Source organism: Triturus cristatus, chromosome 2_1 (assembly GCF_964204655.1).
Source record: "Triturus cristatus chromosome 2_1, aTriCri1.1, whole genome shotgun sequence".
Classification (NCBI taxonomy): Eukaryota; Metazoa; Chordata; class Amphibia; order Caudata; family Salamandridae; genus Triturus; species Triturus cristatus.
This window is the reverse complement of record NC_140581.1, coordinates 5,861,252-5,887,982: the sequence shown is the minus strand read 5'-3', so window position 1 is coordinate 5,887,982 and position 26,731 is coordinate 5,861,252. Positions and strand designations below refer to the sequence as shown.

The following is a 26,731-nucleotide window of genomic DNA, read 5'->3' as shown; positions in this document are numbered from 1 at the left end:
GAAGCTTCCCCTGCCATCCTGGGGGAGGAGGCTTGGCACCTCTCCCCAGGATGTGCATTGTTGCAGGCCCACAAGAGCGGATGGCTCTCTACCCAGGGGGCCAGCAACCTGTCTGCTGGGTGGCAGCCTAGGCAGCCTCTCAGTTAGGACACGGGTTGTTGGTTAGTTTCAAGGGGCAACTCTAAGTTGCCCTCTGTCGTGCATTTTACATTAAATCTCACACTGGCATCAGTGTGGGTTTAATGTGCTGAGAGGTTTGATGCAAACCTTCTCAGTCTTCAGTGTTGCCATTATTATGCTGTGGAGCTCACAATGACAACCTCCCAGCACCATATACTCTTAATGGCAGCACTGCACTTACAGTGCCTAGGAATGGACCTGGGTACTGTAGGGGTACAGGGCTCATGCACCTGTACCCACACCACTGGCATAGTGCACCCAGCTAGAGGGGTGACTGAGGTATGCCAAGGCAGTGTGTTTGTGAGCATGGCACACAGGGATGTGTGCCATGTCGACTCTCTGTTTTGTTCTCCACCAAGACACTCACCCTGCAAAGGCAGTGTGCGTGTGTCAGGGTACAGGGCCTCTAAGGGTGGCACAATAAGTGCTGCAGCCCTTAGGGGCCTTCTCTGGTCACAGGGCCCTGGGTACCTAGGGTACCATTTACCAGGGGGTGACATGTGGCCAGAGATGCCAATTGGGTTTAGGCTTCAATGCAGTTCTAGGAAAGGAACTCAGGCCCTGGGCACCTGATTGGCAGGAGCCCAGGGCACACTCAGTCAAAGTACATCCGCAATTCAGCAAAAAGTGGGGGCATACCATGCAAGAAAGATGGCACTTTCTCACAGCCGGAGTAGAGTGCATTGCCGTATTTGAGTCTGCTGGTGATGAGTGCGTCGGTAACCGCCTTTCTGGATTCTGTCATGATCCATCTGAATGTCTTTCTAAGTAGGCGGAGTGTGTAGAAGCAGACTGGGGAAACTGCATTGATTTGGTGGTTCATGGTGAGTGATGAGTCCAGTATGATGCCATGGTCAGGTGCGTTGTCTGTCGGGGTGGGAGGAGATTCCAGAGCGGCTGGCCACCTGGAGTCGTCTCAAGCTGAAGGGGTGGGTCCCATGATGAGTACTTCGGTCTTTTCCGAGTTGAGCTTGTGGCAGCTGTCTTTCATGAAGGTAGCAACGGCCTTCATCTCACTGTGGAAGGTGGTTCTGGCGGTTGTGGATTTGTTGGTGAGGAAGAGGAGCAGCTGGGTGTCATCAGCATGTGAAGCGATGTTGAGTCCGTGGCCTCTGATGATGGCTGCGAGGAGGGTCATGTAGACGTTGAAGAGGGTGAGGCTAAGGGAAGAACCCTGGGGCACTCCACAGCTGATCTCTGTGGGTTCTGAGAGGGACAGTGATAGTCTGACTCGCTGGGTCCGGCCGGTGAGAAAGGAGTGGATCCACTCCATTGCCCTGCATCGTTGAGTCTCATGATTAGGGTGCAGTGGGAGATGGTGTTGATAGTGGCTCAGAGGTCTAGAAGGATGAGAGCTGCAGTCTTATCCTGGTCGAGGAGGGAGTGGATGTCGTCGGTGGCGGCGAGGAGTGCGGTCTCAGTGCTGTGGTTGCTTTGGAGGCCAGATTGGAAGGTGTTTAGGACATGGTTCTCTTCGATGAACTCTGAGAGTTGGGCGTTAATGGCCTTTTCGTTGACCTTGGCTGGGAAGAGGAGGTGGGAGATCGGTCTGAAGTTCTTGAGGTCTGTCAGGTCCGAGGACCGTTTCTTTAGCATGGGGTTGATCTCACTGTGTTTCCAGTCACCGGGGAAGGTGGTAGTTTCGAATGAGTAGGTGAGGGTGTGGTGAAGCTGAGGGGCGATGGCTACGGCTGCTCTGTGGAAGATGTGGTACGGGCAAGGATCCATCAGGGCTCCTGAGTGGATGCTTTTCATGGTCTTGAGTGTATCTTCTCTTGTGAGCGGGGTCCAGCAGAACACGGTCTACTGGGGTGTGGTTTGGTTATGTGCGATGTTGACGGGTGCAGTGGCCGGGTCTAGTGTGTTGAAGCTGTTGTACATATTACTGATCTTGTGGTGGAAGAACGTGCGAAGTTTGTAGCAGAGGTCTTGGAAGGGGGAAACTTCTGTGGTCTCGCTAATGGGCCTGGTGATCTCCTTGACGATGGTGAAGTTCTTTGCTGTTGTGTGCATTGGCGTTGATTCAGTCTTGGGGGCTGTTTTCTTCGTGGTTTTCAGGAGGAAGTAGTGTGCGTTGATGGTGTATTTGAAGGTTGCATGAGTTTCTGGGTTTTTGTTGTTCCTCCATCTCTTCTTGAGTCGTCTGAAAGTGCTTCTGGACTGGTGAAGGGCAGAAGTGAACCGGCTGGCCTTCTTGTAGTGTTGCTTGCCTGTTTTTTACTTGAGGGATGCCAGGGTGTCCGCGGCTCAGTTGGAGACCCATTGGTGGAGGTTGCGTGCTGCGGAGTTGGCAGAGTGGTTGTGCTGATGAAGTTGACAAGAAATTCTTCAGTGGCCTCAATCCAGCTGCGACGGGACGGGGGTGATGATGGTGGTGTACAGTGGGTGTGACGAAGGCAAGATGCACGCAATGACAGTCCAGGAGAGTTTAGTGTTGTGGCTGTAACTGATGTTCCTGCTGGGGGAGAAGACTGGGTCGAGTGTGTGTCCGGCTGTGTGGGTCAGTGTGGTGACTAGCTGCATGAGTCCGATGTTGACGATGTGCTCCAGAATGGAGGCGGTGTTCTGGTCCTTGTGAAATTTGAGGTCCCCGAGTAGGATGCAGTCGGTGGATGTGAGAGCCTGGGGTGCGATGAGGTTTACAATGGCATCAGTGAAGAGAGGTCAGAGGCCAGGGGGCCTGTAGAAGAGGGTGCCGTGGAGAGTGGTGTTGGGGTTGGTCTGGATCTGGAAGTGAAGGTAATCCATGGTGGTCGTTGGAGTGCGTAGTCAGGAGTGTGCTTTTGTGGACAATGCCTCCTCTTGGGCGGTCGAGGTGGTCTTTGCGGGTGATTTTGTAGATGTCGGCGATGGCGATGTCCAGTCCAGAGCAGGGGTTGGTTCAGGTTTCCATGAAGAAAGCGATATCAGGAGAGGTGGTGTTGAGGAGGCCCCAGAATTCTGTGGTGTGTTTGTGGAGGGACCACATATTGAGGAGGATGCTGTTGAGCCGGACGGATGCGCTGTTGGTTGGCTGGGCGGCAAGAAGAACTGGCGTGTTGGCTTTGCTGAAGGTGCGTTTGCCGTTCCGGCAGGCGAAGAGTCCAAGGGTCTTCTTCGGTGATGCTAGATGGCTGGCAGCGTGGCGTCCCGGGTTGAGGGCGAGGAGGGTGCTGGCGTGGTAGCAGTAGAATGTCTGAAAAGCAAGGTCCCTGCCGCTGGGCTGGATCCAGGCGCGGATGGTCGCAGACGGGCTTGCCTTTGGCATGCCAGCGGCTGCCATTAAGCAATGCTGTGGGGGGGCTGGACAGCTGGGAGGCAGGAAGGGGCACTGGAGGGGGGCGGTACTATGGGTGATCGCAGCAGCAGTGGAGAGAAAGAAGAAGGAAAAGCCAAAAGGCAGAAAAACAAAAGAGAAAAGCAGAAAGAGGGTCAGAAAGAGCAGCAGAAGAGGCAGAAAGCGAGTCAAGCAGCAGAGCAGTGGCGCTCTACCACTGGACCCCCAGGAATGAGGCTCAGGCAGGAGCCTGCGGGGGGAGGAGGGCCCCGAACTCCTGACCTCCAGGTCACTAGCAGCAGCAGCAGCAGCTGTGTACAGCAGTAGCAGCTACCAGACGGCGCTACGCAGTGGAAGGAGCAAGTCCACTAAAGGATAGTCAGCAAACCTGGGTTCATGGACTATCCACGAACGAACAGTTAAACCTTTGGACTCTTTCAAGTACACCACAAATGTTTTTAAATGCTAATTTCTCGAAAGCATCTGAACAGATTTATGCCAAACCAAGCAAAGGAACTTTGAGTAAGGTTCTCCTTTGATGCCAAGCTTCGTATAATTCCATTTCACGTTTTTTCGTGTCGCAGAGAGCAAGGTTTGTGTGGGAGTTAAATTGCAAATAGTTGGTTTTGTTACGCACTTTTTTGCACCTACCTCTGATGGACCAACAGGAAATGTAAAATAAGAAAAGGTTGAGCCTGCACACCAGTGTAGCAAAGTTTTTTCAGGTTCTCTAATTACATTTAATGTGGTTAACAAACTGTTAGGTGTGCTGTCATGTGTAGGGGTGTTGCCCTAACCCCTTGAGGAAAATGTCAAAAGTGGAGGAGTGGAGTGACCCAAACCTACATGACGCACTACACAAGACTGTAAAAGTCTATATCCTTGTTTTAATATTCTTCTGAATATTTCAAACATCAAAAATACGTAAATGTTTTTACATGTACCAACTTGTTAAAACATATTGTAGTCAGAACATCGTGAGTACAAACAACTGTTTTGCAAAAATTATAAGAATATGAAGAATCATAGACATGTTCAATCCATGTAAATTTCTGACTCTAGAAGCAACATAAATGATATTCTTTTGTGTTACAATGAAAGTTCCCAATGCATTTCGGGTTAACGAAACCCTTCTTCAGGGGATACACATTGTAGAGAAGAAGTCAGTTTTCAACCTGGTCCACCATTCTGAGAGCTACAACGAAACAGAAAGTCTGATTGACTAAGTATAAAAATACAACATTCTAAGGATAGGATTTGCACTCCTAAAAACATTCGTAAAAGCAAACTGTTAAAAAGTACGTGGTTTTTAAGGAAGGAGATAGTAACGGAAAAACTCTAGTTGTAGAAAAGTTGCCCAAACGTGCCAAGCGTATGCGTGTGTAAGAACGCGATTAACGCCAAAGATGGGTGTGGTACAGAAACGAGGGAAAGTGCTGCTAAAGCCTGATATACTGAGTGATCCAGTGCATAAAATATAGTATCGCTGAGTATTCTACTTACAGCGAGGTCTATAGTGAATAACGATCACTGAGGGATACGTCGCTTTCGCAGGAAGTAAAATATCTGTGAAGCAGAAATGTTAACTATGAGATGTAATCTCTCTTAGGTCTTATGACCTGTGTTGTCCTTAAACAAACACCCGAGTGTCTGAATCGAAGTCTTACCTAAATAGTGGTAACGTTCCACACGTTCACAGAAAAGTAAGCTGTCGGGAATTAAATGAAAATTCAATAAAACTCAGGAAGAGATTAAAGGGGCTGAAAACCAGAATTTTCGTGTTACACGGACGCCGCTTACCAGCTGATCTAAGCAGGCTCCGACCGAGTGCAGAGTCCGTCGTCTCCAGAGAACGTGCGTGATGACGCATATGTTCCCGAGACTTTTTTAAAGGGGCCTTCCTTTCAATTAGGCAACTCGAGTTGAAAAACTTTATGAACATGAACAAAATTACGAACAATAAATGAAAGAAAGGGATTAAACGAAATTTTAAGAGAGTTCAATCATGGGAGACCTACGTTAAGGACACAACTGACTGCCTACTTAAACTGGAGACCGTAAAATACCAAAATGAAGAAGATATTATCCTATGCACAATAGATGTGGTAGCCTTATACACATCCATAGCTCACAACGAAGGTCTCGAAGCGGTGGAATGGCGACTTTTGGAGTCTACGTTAGAACAGGACATGAGCGTGTTCCTACTGGAACTTTTACACTTTTCACTTTATCACAGCTACTTCAGCTGGAAAAAACATCATTACTTACAAAAAACAGGAACTTCAATGGGATTTCCCGGGGCACCGTCGTATGCCAATACCTTCATGGCACATTTTGAATACCAACACATTCTTCAGAATTCCACATGGCGGAAGCACGCAATTCTACTGCTACGGTACATAGACGACTTATTGGTCATTTGGAAGGGACCAATCCAAGTGTTAAAAGATTGCATTCAAGAACTGAACCAACACAATCCACGCATTCAGTTTACCTCAGAAATCCAAACAAATGAAATACACTTCTTAGACATTGAAATTTCTAAAACACCAACAGGGCTTCAAACAAGAGTATACAAGAAACCGACAGATGTTAACAATGCGCTACATTTCTTTAGCGCACATCCATATTCCTTGAAAAAACATCTTCCGGTGTCTCAATTTATAAGGATCCAGAGGATAACTTCAGAGGAAACACAATGCACCAAACTAATAGAGGAGCAAAAAATGAGATACATGGAACGCGGATACACGGAAGAAGTGCTTTCACAAGCCCAAAAGACAGTGACACTCAAAAAACGAAAGGAATTTCTCCAACCCTCACAGAAACAAACGAAACAACGCGAAGTGTTTGTCTTAAAATACTCAGCACAAACCTCTCAAATAAAGAAAATCATTCACAAACGACGGGAGATCATCTCACAGGAAACGGACTTCAAGGACTTGTATAAAGGCCCTCCCTTGTTCGCCCACCCTCGATCTAAAAACATTCGAGAATTATTAAAACCGAAAGATTCATCCAGAAGACAAACCTATAAAGGTATGCAAAAATGCCACAACTGTGGCCAATGTGGCAATGTCATCGTGGGCAACTTATTCTCACACCCACAATCAGGACAACCTCCAGAAAAATAAAAACAAGAATAGTGGAACACAAAAGCACTATACGTAATAAAAATTTCAAGTCATGCTTAGCAACACACTGGGTAAACACCTCGCACACAATAGCACAATTACGCTTTACAGTGTTAGAAAAAATACAATCCATGCCAGGCATTGATTTCAACACAACCCTAGCACGAAAAGAAACTGTTTGGATAAAACAACTTGGCACCCTAACCCCGGGGGGCCTCAATGACCATGTAGAATTGCTATGTTTTTTGTAAACAGCTCCTCTATCATTAATATCATAGATCAAGAGGTTTTTCCAATACATACTTAATATAGAAGAGGTACCATTCATTTGTAAAGGATTTGCACTCTCTTAAAATTTTGTTTAATCCCTTTCTTAATTTCATTTATTGTTCGTAATTTTGTTCATGTTCATAAAGTTTTTCAACTCGAGTTGCCTAATTGAAAGGAAGGCCCCTTTAAAAAAGTCTCGGGAACATATGCGTCATCACGCACGTTCTCTGGAGACGACGGACTCTGCACTCGGTCGGAGCCTGCTTAGATCAGCTGGTAAGCGGCGTCCGTGTAACACGAAAATTCTGGTTTTCAGCCCCTTTAATCTCTTCCTGAGTTTTATTGAATTTTCATTTAATTCCCGACAGCTTACTTTTCTGTGAACGTGTGGAACGTTACCACTATTTAGGTAAGACTTCGATTCAGACACTCGGGTGTTTGTTTAAGGACAACACAGGTCATAAGACCTAAGAGAGATTACATCTCATAGTTAACATTTCTGCTTCACAGATATTTTACTTCCTGCGAAAGCGACGTATCCCTCAGTGATCGTTATTCACTATAGACCTCGCTGTAAGTAGAATACTCAGCGATACTATATTTTATGCACTGGATCACTCAGTATATCAGGCTTTAGCAGCACTTTCCCTCGTTTCTGTACCACACCCATCTTTGGCGTTAATCGCGTTCTTACACGCGCATACGCTTGGCACGTTTGGGCAACTTTTCTACAACTAGAGTTTTTCCGTTACTATCTCCTTCCTTAAAAACCACGTACTTTTTAACAGTTTGCTTTTACGAATGTTTTTAGGAGTGCAAATCCTATCCTTAGAATGTTGTATTTTTATACTTAGTCAATCAGACTTTCTGTTTCGTTGTAGCTCTCAGAATGGTGGACCAGGTTGAAAACTGACTTCTTCTCTACAATGTGTATCCCCTGAAGAAGGGTTTCGTTAACCCGAAATGCATTGGGAACTTTCATTGTAACACAAAAGAATATCATTTATGTTGCTTCTAGAGTCAGAAATTTACATGGATTGAACATGTCTATGATTCTTCATATTCTTATAATTTTTGCAAAACAGTTGTTTGTACTCACGATGTTCTGACTACAATATGTTTTAACAAGTTGGTACATGTAAAAACATTTACGTATTTTTGATGTTTGAAATATTCAGAAGAATATTAAAACAAGGATATAGACTTTTACAGTCTTGTGTAGTGCGTCATGTAGGTTTGGGTCACTCCACTCCTCCACTTCCAACAGGAAATGTGCCAGGACAATCCTAAATCATATTTATTTATTTTTCAAAAACATTTTGTGCACATTTGTCTTAGAATGACAGTTTTATTGAGAAAAACAAAAATGCCCTTCAAAGGAAACTCTAACCTAACCATAGCTACATCTGACCGTTTGGAGATTTGGGGCCGCAGTTTCCAGAGACATGCTGGTCGTTTTGCTGCTTATACACAGTCTCCTTGTCCCACACACATGTCAGGCTACACAGTAGGTCACACGCAGAACCACTCACCCGCCTATGAGATCTGCATGGATTACATGGAAGAGGCCGGCACCCATGAACCCAAATCACAGCCATCAACAGTCAGGCACCCCAAAGCCTGGCACCATAGGTCGGTAGCTTCTCTCAGCTGTAGGTGAGGGCACACTTTGAGTAAACCCCCTATTCTAATATTGAGTGCACCGGGAGCCTTTGCTGTGGGATCAGAGCTTGGCGAGTCTTAATAGGCGATAGACTGTTGGACGGAGGGCGGGGCAAAGCTTCATGCAGGGAACCACGGGCTTTCTTTAGAGTTCGCTGGATATAGGGCAACCTCCCTAAAGTGGCAGGTGTCCGTGTCATCATAAATTGGGAGGGCTGGACATTTGACACTTCTTATTGGCTGCTCCTGTATCCTTGTAAATAAGGGCTTTTGTCCCTAAACTTGGACTCACTGGTCGCAGCTTCTAACAGTCGTTGGGTGTTTGCCGCCCGTGACTCCGGGCTTAATTTAGATCACGGGGAGGGGTCACTCTGTCTCAACGGTGATGGACATCCCGTCCGCTGAAATATAAATCCCATTATAGGCCCTTGATAATTTCTTAGGACGCGCCTGAGACGTGCTTGCGCTGTCTGCAAGACATGTTGGGCTTTTGGTGTGACCCTCTCTTGCCATGTGCTCTGTCTTGTGCTCGTCTTAAATGCTTGAGTTTTATTGGTGCATTTTGGTAAATGTCCCTCCCTTTCTCTCTTAGTTCCATCCCAGGCGATATCACTCGATCAGGCGATATTTTGTTGGCCAATCGCACAGCGCAGTGTTCAGTGGGTTCAGACCTCCTTTTGTTACATCGCAATGATGGCCCCTCCTCCCTGCCTTCCTATTGGGTGTCCAAAGCAATTTGTTTACACAACACCAGTGAAAACACAGTGTTCGTAGAGTGTTGAATCACAGTTTATATTCACAGAGCTGTGATAGTAACGGTAAATATACCAACACATCTTATATTATTATTTTTATTTTTCACAAACAATTCGATCATATCAACTCATGTACTTTCACATTCTCAACAACAACGCGCATGATGTGTAGACATGAGCGAACCACTTTATTTCTCTGTGTCTACCAAAAATGAATGTGCCCTTAACTGGTGCTCAAGCGCCAGTGTTGATGATTAAGTGCCGGAGCACCGGAATCCATCGGCTCAAAGCACTATCTGGCACATGCATCAACAATGCCATTTGCGATTCCTTATTAGCGAAAAATAAGGATTCGATAATAAGGAATAGCAAAAGGCTATGCATGTAGAAATCGCTTACAAAATAGCAATTTCTAAACATTCCTTAATTGGGACTCGCAAATTGCTAGTCGCAATTAAGGAATACCTCCCCATTAGGCCCATGGGAATGAATGGGAAGATATTCTCAATTTGCGATTCTCAATTAGAGAATCGCAAATTGCTCATGCAATTTCAAGGGTGCCAGGGTGTCAAAAGGACACCCTGTTGCACCCCTGAAATCTGCATATGAGTACATCTTGCACACACACATGCCCCAAGGGTGTGTGTGTGTAGAATGGAACTTTGAAAAATGCACTTTAGTGCATTTTTCAAAGTTTTTGCAAATTACCATGAAGTTCAACTTCATGGTAATTTGCTCCCCCTATTAGCGAAATTGCTAATATTTTTACTTTAATGCATTGCATTTAAGGAATCTCAATTTAAGATTCCTTAAATGCAATCGCAATTAAAGTAATCCCAATTTAGAGATTACTTAAATTGCGATTTTTGCATTTGGGATGATGCATCCCAAATGCAAAAATACCGGTCGCTAAGGGTAAGATTCTGAGAACCTGCCCGTTTGCGACTGGTTTTTGCTTTGATGCATGTGGGCCTATGTGCCTCCAATGTTCAAAACTGGAGCAGGAGAAAAGTGTAGGAAAAGATATGACGATAACAAGATACCTTTGCACATTTTTGCCGGCGCATACCCGCCGGGTTGTCTGCTTGGGAGCCAGAGAGCAGGTGCGTAGGTGTGGTTAGTGTAGCAGTGGGTGGAGTGACACAGGAGCCCATGGTCGTGGACACCCTGCTCTCCTTCCTTTACTAACCTCCCGGAGGGTGCAAGTACAGACCCGTTTCCCTGCCTTGCATTAAGCCAATGGTAGTCTTTCTTTGACAAAGTTCCCTATCGGAAGCTCTACACTTTGCACACATTCCTGTGCCTACTTCAGGTGGAGTCTGTGAATGTGGGTAGATGTGCCAGTTCACACATCTTCCTGCCCGAGGACGCAGGGCAGCTCAGAGCTCACTGATGTGAGCTGTGCCAGTGAGGCAAGGGAGGGGGGGAAACATCGTTAACATCGCAGTCAGTACACCGCGATGCTGTTACATCGTGGTCGTTACAACGAACGCGATGTAACCACGCGATGCCATTACAACGCAAGTCTTTACATCAACTTGCGCTAGATGGCGTGCTAACATTACAAATAGTGTAGTTTACTATCCCAACACCTTCCCTACTGTTAAGTGGACTGGAGTAGGAATAGTAAATTACACTTTTCTAATGTTAGCACGCCATCTAGCGCAAGTCGATGTAAAGACTTGCGTTGTAATGGCATAGTGTAGTAACACCGCAGTCGTTGTACGGATTGCGATGTAACTGCACGCGTTGTAATGACTCGCGTTGTTACATCATACATCCAGGGAGGGGTCTCATGCTTGAGACCACACTACTACAGAGACGTGTCTAACCCCACTCTTGCGGGGTGCACTAAGGACAAGAGGTGGAAAACTTGTCTCGCCTTGTGAGGGTGATGTCCAGGATCACATGTGCGTCATCCTCTGTAGTGACATAATGTGTTCCTGCTGCCTAGCACAATGTGCAGCCTCGGGTGCTGCTTTCCTCGTCTTCGACAGGTTATCGGTTCGGGCTGTGGGCTTGTTATTCAGCCTCTGAAGTATACTTTTAGGGGGGCATGGCCCGCAGCTATGACCAAACCATAACGCTGTGCGGTAGAGGTGCATTTGTTCCCAAATACTGCGATCAGCGCCGAGTCGCCCAAGGGTATTTATGCGCTCTACAAATTGCTTAAATTTTTAAATTGTACTACTAAATACCAACCCCTAGAGCAGGGGTACTCACAAACTTTCTGTCGGGGGCCAAAATTACAGTGTGGTTAGTGGCCGAGGGCCGCACTGATAGGGGTGGAGTCAATGGGGGCAGGATCCGTGGGGGGCGGAGCTAGAGTAAAAAAAAAAAACCTTTCCAAACATTAGACAATGCTGTATTTCACAATCAGATCACCATACTGCCCCACTTAGAGAAACTTGCAGTGCACTGACCCGCTATAAACACCTGGATGTGACTCAATTCTAATTACGCACTTGACAAGAACAATATGCTGCCTAAAAAAAATCAACATCCTAGAAAAAGCAAACACTCATAGGGAATGCAAGATTAAGTAAAGCATGTGAAATGTAAGCAGTGAGTGCTTTCGCATGAAAAGGTAAGGCCATGAATACAGGGCCCGGAAAGGACCCATTTCAGTGCCCATTGCTTATATTCTTTCAAAACATAGGCGGTATGGCTTAAAAAGACCATATTTGTAAACATACAGATGCTGTATACATTTTGTTTTCTAATTCACCCATCAAGCTGGTATTTCAGTACCTCCAGGCAGGGCCGGGGGCGGGCGTTACGCGCGCTCTCTTTGTTTACTTAAACAGCAGTAACAACGGATTACACCTCCGACGAGTGTAAACTACAAACACCGCTAACCAAACAAGGCCCTGCCACATGGCCATGGGATCACACGTCACGGTCCATGGTAATCCACCATCAGGTAAATCAATATTGAATGTTTGATTGTGGATTTAGTGTGCATTATGTAAGGTTACGGAATTGTTTCATGTAGGATTGCCCTACTGAACATTTTGCCTTTACATTTCTTGCACAATCAAGGACAGCCACACGCACGTCAGAGGGTTACACCATCCCTTGGCACTTACGAGCAAAATCAAGAAATGAAGACGAGGGACAAATATAAATGCCAGAAATTGTACCCATTTGAGCAACAAAAAACTCTAAGAAGATCGTAAAACATCTGCAAAGCACTAGAATTGGAAGGGCACTAACCTAGCGCCCTTATAATGGGTGGGGGTAAAGTGTTTTCTATTTATTCATTGTGTCTCGCCTTGGTCTGTTTATTTTTTTTTATTTTTGCATTTTGGTACGAATAATAACAATAAACATTAAATTGCAAAGAAAATTCCAAGGCTGGGTGAACCATTCATACAGGATAATGAACATATTGCAATCTCTCATGCACCGTTTCTCCCACAACAGACATCCGATTAAGTAAGTATATTTTATTGGAGGCAGCACAGCATTTCTAGATACCACTTAGCTTTAAAACCTAAGCTGTTAATTCAAGCAAACGACAAAGCCCACCGGGACTCGCATCTCTGCTGCATGCTGAAGTGGCTTGCTAAGTGAAGCGCGTGCTGCAGAGTCAGAGGCCCTGGCAATGAAACAATCGGCCACATATCCGAATCCAGAGGAAGCTTTCCACCGTTCATAGCAGCGCTGTGAAGGTTCTCCGGGGCTGCGGGCAGGAAGGACGTCATCCACAGGAAGCTCACCAAAAGGTCCTTTAAAAGTCAGCTGTAACTAGCGCTAGTTACAGCTGACTTTTAAAGGGCGTGAGCTTCGTGTGACGTCAGAGGCAGGCAGGCCAATCAGAGGCAAGCAGTAAGCAGAGACGATGGCCGCAGGATGAAACATTGTGAATACGTATTAAAGCGTATTCGCAACGTTTGCTCCTGCGTCCATCTTCCCTGCTTACTCCAAGGAAGTGTACTTTAAGCATCAAGGTCCGCGGGCCGCCAATGAAGGCCGGGGGGGCCGCCAGCGGCCCGCGGGCCGTACTATGAGGAACCCTGCCCTAGAGTATCGCGGTGCAGGAATATCGAGGGCAGAATATTGAAAGGTGAGAGCATACACGGAAGGACAGATTTACTATTCCTAACTCCACAGCTACATATCTTAAAGATGTATATATTGCGTAGGTGCACATATGTGGAGTACGGTATGGAAACACTATACTTACCTGTTGATATTTTAGATTCGATATTCTGTCATCGATATTCATGTCATCAATATTGTGGTTTCGATATCCGGGTGCCCAGGAATATTTGGATTTTTACATATTCAAGCACACTCGATCAACTATCCGCAATCCAAATGTAAACCCTATCAATTAGATGGGATTTACTGTACAAGAATTTTAAGTTGTAAAGTAGGCTGACTCCCAACTTTTTGTAATTTTTAAATTGTTCAAGCATTGTGCAATGCAAAGCTTATCAAGTTATTTTCTTAAAAAAATAAGCTGGTCTCAGGTCAGAGCCCTCCCACCCACACCTCTTACCTGCGGTGGCGAATGTCCAGCCTCTGCCCAGAGCCCTCCCACCCACACCTTACCTGCGGTGGTGGATCTCCAGCCTCGGCTCAGAGCCCTCCCTCTCACACCTCTTACCTGCGGTGCTGGATGTCCAGCCTCTGCCCAGAGCACTCCCACCCACACCTCTTACCTGCGGTGGTGGATGTCCAGCCTCCGGTCAGAGCCCTCCCTCTCACACCTCTTACCTGCGGTGGTGGATGTCCAGCCTCAGGTCAGAGCCCTCCCTCTCACACCTCTTACCTGCGGTGGTGGATGTCCAGCCTCGGTTCAGAGCCCTCCCTCTCACTCCTCTTACCTGCGGTGGTGGATGTCCAGCCTCGGTTCAGAGCCCTCCCTCTCACTCCTCTTACCTGCGGTGGTGAATGTCCAGCCTCAGCTCAGAGCCCTCCCTCTCACACCTCTTACCTGCGGTGGTGAATGTCCAGCCTCAGCTCAGAGCCCTCCCTCTCACACCTCTTACATGCGGTGGCGGATGTCCAGCCTCAGCCCAGAGCCCTGCCACCTCTTACCTGCGGTGGTGGATGTCCCGCCTCAGGTCAGAGCCCTCCCACCCACACCTCTTACCTGCAGTGGTGGATGTCCAGCCTCAGGTCAGAGCCCTCACACCACACCTCAAACCTGCAGTGGTGGATGTCCAGCCTCAGGTCAGAGACCTCATACCTGTGGTGGTCGATGTCCAACCTCAGGTCAGATCCCTCCCACCCACACCTCTTGTTAATGTTAATGTTAAGCCGAACTTTTTGAGCGCACGGCTACCCCAAAAGGGTGTCCCGGCGCTTTAGCAAAGAGGCCCAGAGAAACAGGAAACCAAAGGCAAACCTACTACAGTCACAGCGGATTACTTGGTAAAGAGCAGAGTCTTCAACTCCTTCCTGAAAGCCAGGAGGTTGTTCGCTTTCCGAAGGGAAAGTGGGAGCTCGTTCCACAAGCAGGCTGTCACGTATTGGAAGGAACGACCTCCCATCCGAACACGTTTGACCACAGGCACCTCCATTTTAGCCAGGTCCGCCGACCTCAGCAACCTCCGCGGCACATAGAAAGCAATACGCTTCCTCAGATAGTTAGGGCCAATCGCATGGAGGGCTTTAAATGCCAGAGTGAGGAGCTTAAATCTGATTCTCCCCGAAATTGGCAGCCAGTGCAGCCTAGCCAGGAGCGCAGAGGCGCTAGCTCTCCTGGGCAGCCCATAGATGGCTCTGGCCGCCGAATTCTGGACAATCTGCAGTCTGGATAACAGATACTTAGGTAGGCCTGCAAAGAGTGCATTAGCATAGTCCAGGCGGGAGCCCACAAGCGCCTGGACTACATTCCTACGGTACTGCAGTGAGAGCAGAGGAAGAAATTTCCTAAGCATCTTGAGGATGCTAAAACATTTCCCTGCTAATCCCAGGATGTGTGGACGGAAGGATAGATCATCGTCAAACACCACTCCGAGATTTTTTACCTGAGAAGATGGTTTCTCTGGGGGGAACATGTCCTGGGGCCACCATGTCTTCCAGCCCGGATCAGGGGCACAGCCGAAAAAGAGCAGCTCAGATTTGTCTGAGTTGCATTTCAGGCTGTGCCGCTGAAACCACGCAAAGACTGCGCTCAGACAGTCCTTGATTCTGCCGCCGTTAAAGGCCTCTCCCTTCCTGCAGGTGAACAAGAGCTGGGTGTCATCAGCGTATGAGATGACCCGGGCCCCAAACGCCTCCGCTACCTCCGCTAGAGGGGCCATGTATATGTTGAAGATGGTGGGGCTCAGGATGGAACCTTGAGGCACCCCCACCTCCAGCGAAAGCATTTCGGCCGAGAACGGCGGAGCCCAGATCACCTGTCGGCGGTCGGCAAGAAAGGATTGAAACCAGTCCAGCACCGTCCCTCGCAGACCAATCTCCCTGAGTCTTGAGAGGAGACCTGCGTGTGGGACGGTGTCGAACGCCGCCGATAGGTCCAACATGACTAGCATAGCCTTTCCCCCATGATCGAGCGTCTCCCTGATGGCGTCGGTAACCTCTACCAGAGCCGTCTCCGTGCTGTAATTCGCACGAAAGCCGGACTGGGAGTCATGCAGCAGTTTGTTGTTCTCAATAAAGGTGGTCAGAGTATGCTGAACATGTTTCTCCAACACCTTCGCCAGAGCAGGGAGGAGGGAGATTGGTCTATAGTTAGCGCATTGCAGGGGGTCGAGCAGAGGCTTCTTAACCAGCGGCAGAATGAGTGCGTGTTTCCATTGTCGTGGAACCACCCCTGAACTCAATGATAGATTAAGCAGGGGGTTCAGCAAGCTGTTCAACGCTGAGGCCACCTTGCCCAAGCATTTCGCCGGACAAGCGTCCAGAGGCGAGCCCGATTGCAGCCGGGATAACAGCTCAAGCGATGTCTCACAGGACAGCTGGGGAAAGACAGATAGTAAAGGCCCAGATTCAGCCTGTGAGGGAGCTAAATAGGTCGACTTATCCCCTAACACAGCGTCAGCCGTTCGGGAATCCACAGATGGAAAAGTGTCCTGAATCTTTAAGATTTTAGTCACAAAAAAGTCGGCGAGCTGTTTGATCCATTCTTCCGTGTGTGAATGGACCGGGGTCCCTACTACAGGGTTGACAAACTCCTTCACAATCCTAAAGAGTTCCCGGCTCGTATTATCGGCTTTGTCAATTCTCTGCTCAAGATAGTTCTTTTTGGCTGCGGCAATCTGTTTATAGTAAGACTTTATCGCGTCGCGGTATTTCGTTAGCTCCACACGATCGTACTTGCGCCGCCACCGCCTTTCCAACTTTTTGCAGTCTTGTCGCATTGTACGTAAAGTGGAAGAGAACCAGGAGCAGAATTAAGATGAGGTGCTGTTCTAGCAGGCTTCAATGGGGCCAGCTCCTCGAATCTTGCCTGCATCCAGTTCTGGACCAGGATTAGGTCGGTTTCCAGAACCCCTGTCAGTTGACACGGGTATTGGCAGAGAGCATCGGAGAGCATATCTGCTGTCACTAGGTGGTAGGCTCTAGATTGCCGGGACCCTTCCTTCCGAGCCCTTTGGCTAAGCTTAGATTCAAACACTAAGGCAAAGTTTATCAGATAATGATCTGACCAGAGGACCGGGAGTGGAGGGGACACCTCAATAGGCTTGGAGGAAAAGATCACAGCTAATGTGTGGCCTTTCACGTGAGTGGGGCTGTGGATAAAAGGGGCTAGCCCTAACATCGCCGTGATATCACGGAGTTTGGTAGCTTCAGCATCGGTTAGACAGTCCATGTGCAAATTTAAGTCGCCTAATAACAAGCAATGCGCAGAACGCATGCAAGGTACTGATAAGGCCGACTGTAGGTCCTCGAAAAAGGACCCGATGGGTCCAGGGGGTCTATAGAGGAGAATTCCGGTACAGGTCTGGGACGCCGATAGATGGAGTGTAAAACCTAAGGCTTCACATCCGGCAATGTTGTCCACCACAAAGGAGGAACAGTCAAAGACCTTGTCCACTATCAGAGCCACCCCACCGCCTCTTCCCTCAGTTCTATCCCTCCGTAAGATGGAATAGTTAGGCGGGACAGCACAGGCAATGTCGGGTTCCGAGCCCACTCCCAGCCAAGTCTCAGTTAGAAATAAGCAAGAGATCTTGGAGTGCGCGAGAAGATCCCATATATCCGAGGTATGACGAGGAAGGGACCTAGTGTTAAGCAACGCGCAGTGACAGTACTGAGGAGGGGTAGATGGACCATGAGTAGATGATAATGTGGGGAGCCAGTTACACACGGGGCAACCCTTGCCTAAACGGCGACCGCCGGGGAAAAGAGACAGACAGGCCGAGCGAGGGGGGCGCAAAGCAAACAAGGAAGCAGCGCTATACGTAATCATCCTAGAGCTGCGGGTAGTCAACCTCTAACCCGGCAGACAACAAGAGCCGAGGACCAGAGTCCGACCTCGTCCGCCTCCGAGACGCGGACGAGCGCAGACGGGCAGGACTCTGGCACGACTCAGGCGCAGGGAAAGGCGCTCCGCTGCGCGTAACCGCTGCGCGAGACCAGCGAGCATTAAATAGCGTCGTCTCGGCGTCCCAGGTGACCTGGACGCTCAAAGATGGCGCTCGCGCTTCCTCCCAAAGCAAGATGGCGCTGAAACCCACAGAAACCCACAACCTCCCGGTAACCCGGACCCGCCAAACAGCGGTGGTGATTCCTGAATTACGGTGCAAGGTAGGGGCCAGGAGCGCTTTTAAAAACAGGGGGGAAGGCAAAAAGTAACACAAACAGAAATCCGAAAACGGGATATTTTAAAAATAAGCTAAGCAGAGAAGGCGCGCGACCAGCGCGAACAGCAGCGGGGCACCAGTGATATTCTCGCCCTCAAGGGCACTAAGCTCTTACCTGCAGTGATGGATGTCCAGCCTGAGCCCAGAGCCCTCCCACCCACACCTCTTACCTGCGGTGGTAGCTGTCCCACCTCAGCCCAGAGCCCTCCCTCTCACACCTCTTACCCAAGGTGGTAGGTGTCCAGTATCAGGTCAGAGCCCTTCCTCCCACACCTCTTACCCAAGGTGGTAGATGTACCGCCTCAGCCCAGAGCCCTCCCTCCCACACCTCTTACCCGAGGAGGTAGCTCAATCAATCAATCAATCACTGCATTTCTAAAGCGCACTACATACCCGTGAGGGTCTTAAGGCGCTGGGGGGGGCCGCTACTGATCGAAGAGCCAGGACTTGAGGAGTCTTCTGAAGGCCAGCAGGTCCTGGGGCTGTCGTAGGCTGGTAGGGAGAGTGTTCCAGGTCTTGGCGGCGAGGTAGGAGAAGGATCTGCCGCCGGCTGTGGTTTTCCGGATACGAGGGACTGTGGCGAGGTTGGCTGAGCGGAGGCTTCGGGTGGGGGTGTGGAAGCTGAGTCGGTTGTTGAGGTAAGTAGGTCCGGTGTTGTGTAGTGCTTTGTGTGCGTGGATGAGGAGTTTGAAGGTGATCCTCTTGTTGACGGGGAGCCAGTGCAGGTCTCTCAGGTGGGGTGTGATGTGGCTGCGGCGGGGGACGTTGAGGATCAGTCGAGCCGAGGCGTTCTGGATTCGTTGTAGTCTTCTCAGGAGCTTGTGTGTTGTTCCTGAGTAGAGGGCGTTCCAGTAGTCGAGTCTGCTGGTGATGAGGGTCTGGGTGACGGTTTTTCTCGTGTCGAGGGGGATCCATTTGAAGATCTTGCGGAGCATTCGGAGGGTGTTGTAGCAGGACGCGGAGACGGCGTTGACTTGCCTGGTCATGGAGAGAGTGGGGTCGAGGATGACCCCCAGGTTGCGTGCGTGGTCCGTGGGTTCCGGGGCTGTGCCTCGCGATGTGGGCCACCAAGAGTCGTCCCAGGCTGAAGGGGTGGGTCCGAGAATGAGGACCTCCGTCTTGTCTGAGTTCAGCTTCAGTCTGCTGTCCTTCATCCAGTCTGCTACGGCCTTCATTCCTCTATGGAGGTTGGCTTTGGCGGTGTGGGGGTCGTTGGTGAGGGAGATGATCAGCTGAGTGTCGTCGGCGTAGGAGATGATGTTGAGGTTATGTTGTCGTGTGACGTGGGCGAGAGGTGCCATGTAGATATTGAACAGCGTCGGACTGAGGGAGGATCCCTGTGGGACGCCGCAGATGATCTCGGTGGTTTTTGAGCGGAAGGGTGGGAAGCGGACGCTCTGGGTTCTGCCGGAGAGGAAGGATGTGGTCCAGGCCAGGGCCTTCTCTTGAATACCGGCGTCATGGAGGCGTGCTGATAGGGTGCGGTGGCAGACTGTGTCAAAGGCTGCTGATAGGTCCAGGAGGATGAGGGCGGCTGTTTCTCCTTTGTCCATCAGGGTCCTGATGTCGTCATTGGCGGCGATGAGGGCGGTCTCGGTGCTGTGGTTGCTGTGAAAACCGGATTGGGAAGGGTCCAGGATGTTGTTGTCTTCGAGGTAGCGGGTCAGCTGTTTGTTGACAATCTTCTCAGTCACTTTTGCCGGGAATGGGAGCAGGGAGATGGGCCGGAAGTTCTTGAGGTCCTCCTTGGGCTTCTTCAGAAGGGCGTTGATCTCGGCGTGCTTCCAGCATTCTGGGAAGGTTGCCGTCTCGAAGGAACAGTTGATTATTTTCCGGAGGTGGAGCGCGGGAGGTGGGGCGCGATGGTTGTGCTGGCTTTGTTGAAGACTTGGTGAGGGAAGGGGTCCGATGGGGATCCGGAGTGGATGGAGTTCATGGTTTTGATGGTGTCTTCGTTGCTGACGCTGGACCAGGCGGTCAGGCGACTGGTGCAGGTGGTAGTCGCAGGGGTGGTGGACTCGGTGGTGGGTGCGGGGGGGTCGGAGTTGAAGCTGTTGTGGATGTCGGTGATCTTGCGGTGAAAGAAGGTGGCCAGGGAGTCGCACAGGTCATGTGATGGTGGGATGTCGTTGGAGTTGGGGTTGGAGAGTTCTTTCACGATGCTGAAGAGCTCTTTGGTGTTGTGTGCGTTGTTGTCTAGGCGATCCTTGAAGGCGGTCTTCTTGGCGGTCCTGATGAGTTGGTGGTGTCTGCGGGTGGCGCTCTTGAGGGCTGTGTGGTTGTCTGGTGTTCGGTCGTGGAGCCATTTCTTCTCCAGCTTCCGACAGGTGTGCTTGGAGATCTGGAGGTCTTCGGTGAACCAGGCGGCTTTCTTGTTGGTGTGGTTGGTTGTGGAGGTCTTGAGAGGGGCGAGGGTGTTGGCACAGTCGTTGATCCACTGTGTGAGGTTGGTCGCGGCGGTGTCTGGGTCGGTGGGGTCGGTGGGTGGTCTCAGGGCGAGGGTGGTGGTCAGTTGGTCCTCGGTGACCTTGCCCCAGCAGCGGCGCGGTAGCTGTTGGGTGCGGTGGGTTTCCTGAAGGTGACGTGGACGCATCTGTGGTCGGTCCAGTGGGGTTCGGTGGTGTGGTTGAAGGAGACGTGGGGGCTTGCGGAGAAGATGGGGTCCAGCGTGTCCAGCGGCGTGGGTGGGTGTTGTTACGAGCTGTTTGAGTCCGAGGTTGGTGAGGTTGTCGATCAGGGCGGTGGAGTTGGCGTCGTTGTTGTTCTCGAGGTGGAAGTTCAGGTCCCCGAGGAGGATGTAGTCCGTGGAGGCGAGGGCGTGGTTGCTGATGAGGTCGGCGATGGTGTCGCTGAACTGTGGTCGGGGTCCGGGAGGTCTGTAGATAAGTGTTCCTCTGAGGGTGGTGTTGGGGTCGGTGTGGATCTGGAAGTGCATGTGCTCAGCGGTGGTGAGGATGTCGTCGGTATTAGTTGAGATTCTGATGGAGTCTTTGTGGATGATGGCGATTCCTCCTCCCACTCCGTTGGTGCGGTCTCTGCGGGAGATCTTGTAGCCCTGTGGGATGGCTATGGCGATGTCTGGTGCTGAGGTGGCGTTCAGCCAGGTCTCCGTCAGGAAGGCGACGTCGGGGGCGGTGGAGTTTAGGAGGTCCCAGAGTTCGATGGTGTGCTTGCGAGCGGAGCGGGTGTTGAGGAGGATGCAGCGGAGGTGGTTGGGTTCTCTGGCTGGTGGTTTGGAGGGTTGGATGCTGGTGAATCTGCAGTTCCGGCAGGTGAAGGGCCCTTGGGTGCGCTTCGGGGTGGCCCGGTAGCAGGGGTGGTCTCGTTCGGTGTTGAGTGCGTGGAGGGTGCTGGCGTTGTAGTGCAGTCTGGCGTTGCGGGGTCAACGGGCGCAGACGGGCTTGCCTTTGGCGCGCCTTGGGCGCGTCCGCTGTGCGGCCTCCATATGAGGCGAAGTGGGAGGGAGGAGCAGCTGGGAGGCGGGAGCGGGGCGGCCAATGGGCGAAGGCAGGGGAACCAGAAGGGAAAGGGGGCGGGGCCGCGGGGGAGCAGCGGCGGGGAGCGGGGGGGCACAGAGGGTTGCAGGGAGCGCCCAAAAATACAATACAATACAATACAAGGATACAAATAAAATACAGACCACGGCGAGTACAGTGGGGGAAAGACAAAAAACACGGTTACCGGATACCAGGGGCGAACCCTCGGCAGCGGTGGAGCAGAGGACAGAGACTCGGTCAGCCACGAGGAGCCGTGCGGCTTGGAGGGTGATCTGGGGTCAGCTGTCCCACCTCAGCCCAGAGCCCTCCCTTTCACACCTCATAACTGCGGTGGTAGATGTCAAGCCTCAGGTCAGAGCCCTCCCTCTCACACCTCTTACCTGCGGTGGTGGATGTCCAGCCTCCGCTCACAGCCCTCCCTCTCACACCTCTTACCTGCGGTGGTGGATGTCCAGCCTCCGCTCACAGCCCTCCCTCTCACACCTCTTACCTGCGGTGGTGGATGTCCAGCCTCCGCTCACAGCCCTCCCTCTCACACCTCTTACCTGCGGTGGTGGATGTCCAGCCTCCGCTCACAGCCCTCCCTCTCACACCTCTTACCTGCGGTGGTGGATGTCCAGCCTCCGCTCACAGCCCTCCCTCTCACACCTCTTACCTGCGGTGGTGGATGTCCAGCCTCCGCTCACAGCCCTCCCTCTCACACCTCTTACCTGCGGTGGTGGATGTCCAGCCTCCGCTCACAGCCCTCCCTCTCACACCTCTTACCTGCGGTGGTGGATGTCCAGCCTCCGCTCACAGCCCTCCCTCTCACACCTCTTACCTGCGGTGGTGGATGTCCAGCCTCCGCTCACAGCCCTCCCTCTCACACCTCTTACCTGCGGTGGTGGATGTCCAGCCTCCGCTCACAGCCCTCCCTCTCACACCTCTTACCTGCGGTGGTAGATGTCCAGCCTCCGCTCACAGCCCTCCCTCTCACACCTCTTACCTGCGGTGGTGGATGTCCAGCCTCCGCTCACAGCCCTCCCTCTCACACCTCTTACCTGCGGTGGTGGATGTCCAGCCTCCGCTCACAGCCCTCCCTCTCACACCTCTTACCTGCGGTGGTGGATGTCCAGCCTCCGCTCACAGCCCTCCCTCTCACACCTCTTACCTGCGGTGGTGGATGTCCAGCCTCCGCTCACAGCCCTCCCTCTCACACCTCTTACCTGCGGTGGTGGATGTCCAGCCTCCGCTCACAGCCCTCCCTCTCACACCTCTTACCTGCGGTGGTGGATGTCCAGCCTCCGCTCACAGCCCTCCCTCTCACACCTCTTACCTGCGGTGGTAGATGTCCCGCCTCCACACTCAACATTGCTTTGCTGTGTGATGTGCTTCCTGGGACATTCTGCATCAGGAAATCATCGTGCCCGGAAGCACCGAAAGGAGAAACCTCGCCTCAAGTAAAGTTAAGGAACTTTGTCTGCTTCATAATGTGGGGAGTTTCCTAATCCGGAGCAACTTTAGCGGTAAAGTTTTAGTTTAACTCGCTACTAATTTAAAATAACTTCACAAAGAGCTTTGAGCCAGTCCATCAAGAAGATTTTGGTAAAATTAGTGGCGAAGAGTGTGTTTTAAACATTTTAGGGATTTAACAGTGGTGAAAACGAAAGAGAATGAGTTTGTCATTTTACAGGGGAGGTTGCAACGGACCCACAATGAATTTCACTCTAAGGTTGTGACAAGTGATGGATCGTTCATTTACATTTCATTAAAAGCACCAGTCAACACGTCACAGACTTGAAGCAGGCTCCGACATTGACATAAACCCCTTTTACTTACAGGCAGGTTGTGCGAAAGGTGTTGTAGAAAAGGAGACCTTGGTTAGACATCGGCCAGCAGGACAGACAGACATGGTAAAGTATAGGTGATTGTGTGCACCTGGGATGGGTCCCTTCGAGGCCTGTGGCCTGGCTCAGCAGACTAGCAGCAGCACGGCCTCCGATGCTGAGAGGGGCCGTTCTGTGATGACCCCTCCCTTTGATGCCCTTGCGTGATACTTCCCAAATGGATGCCCCAGAGACCCTCACCTCCAGAACTATAGACATTCTCTAATCTTTCTCATGCGCTTTACTTTGGTGGACATTGGGTTTGCAAAGCAGATACTGCAATATATTAGTACGCATCGGTGGGGTGGTCTGTTGCGGTATCGGAGTTGGGGTCCAGGATGTTGCTTTGTCTGGGGGTGGTCGCTAGGTTAGAAGCAATGAGGTGGTAAAAGTTGGGAGCAGTGAGCAGCAGGTAAGTAATGATTCACCCTTTGATGTTGAGTGATCTTTGATCATGGAAGACACAAGACAGAACACGTCCTGCTGCCATCTGCTAGGACCACCGTCTCTACCGAAGCACCTCTATTATGTTCAGAACCCCTAATAGGTCCACAGGTCTCTGCCAGAGCACCTCTATCCATGCCTGCAGCGCCACCTTCCACCAAGTTATGGAATCACACCGTGGTGTTATACAAGTGCGTATCGTTGCGATATTCGGCCCTTATGTAAAGTATTATTTATAGGCGTTGTGTGCCTTGGAAGGCAGCCCTCAACAGCACACCACATCATTAAACTCCACTACATACCACTCCACGACACAAAATACCATTCTACATAGTTCCACTCCAAAACACACATTCCCATTCCAAATAATTGCAGTACACTCAAAACCACATAATTATCCATATAATTCTACAATACATCATGCCACATAAATCCAATACACAAATCCCTTCCACACTACGCAATTCCACGCCACCCAATTACACAACTAACCAATGCAATCTAACCTACATAATTCCACACCACATACATACACTCCATAACACATAAGTAAAAACTATTGCCACTTACAATGCCAATAGCTCCAACACCAAATAATGCGAGAACTATTGCATTTCCAGTGCTTGTCTTGACATTCATTTGTGACTTCTCGTCATGCCCTGCTTCTTAGGCACCTTGTCATTTTCTGCCTTATAGACGTACAATAAGAACAGGCTCTTTGTTCCACAGCTCCAATGATTCTGTGAAATCATGGAATGAAAAGGGCCCATAAAGGGACACCCGGAGTCTTCAGAGCCTCTCTGACCCTGCGCCAAAGGGTGTGGCTGCCACAGCACCTCACAGAATCCTAAGCACCTCCTTTTCTCTTGATCTGCAGGTTTCCCAAGGACCCTGAGCTGCGCCAGAGATGGGTGCTTGCGGTGCAGCACAACACGAAGCATGGAGACCTCTGGCAGCCCTCCTCGTATAGCGCCTTGTGCTCGCTGCACTTCACAGAGGAGTGCATGGACCGCACTGGGCAGACGGTGCGCATCTGGAAGGGGGCAGTGCCAACCTTGTTTAACGAGCCGAAGCACGAGCAGGTGAGTGTCCAATCACAACACTAGCTTCTGGCGTCAGCCCTTCCTATGCACCGTGGTGGCCCCTAGGGCTCCCCATACTTAGCATGGTTTAGTACACTTTCAGAACTTATTTATACCATGAATGGGCTACTGGCTCCCTCACGACTCAACCCTTTATGAACTGTGCAGAAGTTAGTATTTTCTTTCTCATGGAGCTTGAAAGTGATTCTGTTTCCAGAGCGTTGGGTATCTGCTGGTATTCAGAGGCAGGGAACAGTCCAGTGAAGAGGCTCCCATTGCTGCGCTGGACTGGTCTTTGTGATGGAAATGAAACCTACAAGCACAGGGTGGACTCTGTGGAGGGCTTTTACAAGTCTTTCAAATAATCATAAAGGGCCAGATGTACGAAAGCATTTTGCATTTCTTCACGGACCAGATCTCTATTTCGGGCCATTAAGAAAGGCTTAATGGCCTTTCCATAAATGTACAACAGCTGTTTGAGAATCACAAAAAGTGATTTCTACCCACTAGAAATCTCATTTTGTGATTTTATTTTATTTTATTTTTAAGGTTTTATATAGCGCGAACCAGACCCGTGAGGGTATCAGAGCGCTTTACAGGATTGAGGGGGGAGTAAAATTAAAGTATGCAGAGTAACAATACAAAACAAAGTTTCCAATCCACGAGGTGCATCCTAGCTGCAGTTGACGCTACAAATGGGATAAAAAGTTTGAGCAGGCAGTTATAGGGCACACGCGGCAAGTCTGAAAGTACCCAAAAATGAAATCGGATTGCCTATTTGTGATTTCCTTTGCACATGTACAAGGCATTTCCTAAATGTGAAATGGTATTTAGGTAATGCGATTACCAAGTCTATGGTAACTGTGTGCAATTTAAAAAATGCACTCAAAATGTTTTTTTTAAAGTGCCATAAAACACACACATGCCCTTAGGGCATGTGTGCGCTTTGCATGTGCACCACTTGTTTCTGGGTGCCTCAAGAAGGGCCTTAGGCCAATAGTCACCCTTGCTTTAGCATTTCTTAATTTGTGATTTCCTATTAGGAAATTGCAAATTAGGAAATGCTAAACCATTTATACCTATGGGCCTTTAGGCCAATAGGAACGAATAGTTTGGTGTGAGACCGGCGTCGTGGCGTGGGCCCTCCCGACCAGCAAGTTACCCTACAACCACGCCGCACCTCGTGGACACGGCCTTCCGGCCCCCGTGGGCCAACATCCCGAGGGCCGACCAGATCCCCAACACGCATGCCCGGCCGAGGGAGAGAGGAACCCCCCCAAGCCAGACCGAGAGGCGCCGACCTGGTCTCTTCCCCGAGGGAGGTTTCGATCGACCACCAGGCTCCCGGTGAGCGGGCGCCTCGCCTGCTGGGCGTCTGGAGTCCCTCCCAGACCCACCTGAACAGATCAAAGGGCCGAGCGACAGGAGACCCCATCACACCGCCCCCCAGGCACCAGACCCCTCTCCGCGAGGACTCCGGACTTCAAAGAGGAGGGGGAGTATAACAAGGGGTGCTGACGGGACGGGGGCAGAGAAGACCTGGACTGACGAGAGCCTGCTGACTTGGTCGCGGCTCGATCGCTCCCCGAACAGAAGAACGCTACCCGAACTCTGAACCATCCGAGCCCTGCTGACGCTGTCGCGGCTCCCCAAACTCTGAACCATCTGAGCCCTGCTGACGCTGTCGCGGCTCCCCAAACTCTGAACCATCTGAGCCCTGCTGACGCCGTCGCGGCTCCCTGAACTACGAACCTCCGGTGCCTGCTGAGTGACTCGCGGCCCGCTCCTCCAAGAGAATCGGCAGAGATTGCCGAGAGAAGC

General features: G+C 50.4%; 1 protein-coding gene across 1 annotated transcript in view; it reads left to right on the top strand.

The window, feature by feature from the left end:
* LOC146863594 (THAP domain-containing protein 5-like) overlaps window positions 1-26,731 on the top strand; it is a 206,004-nt gene that overhangs the window by 44,917 nt on the left and 134,356 nt on the right. The window contains exon 2 of the mRNA XM_085627602.1: window positions 24,706-24,910. Coding sequence (XP_085483728.1) covers window positions 24,706-24,910 — 205 coding nt within the window. The remainder of the gene's footprint in view (window positions 1-24,705; window positions 24,911-26,731) is intronic.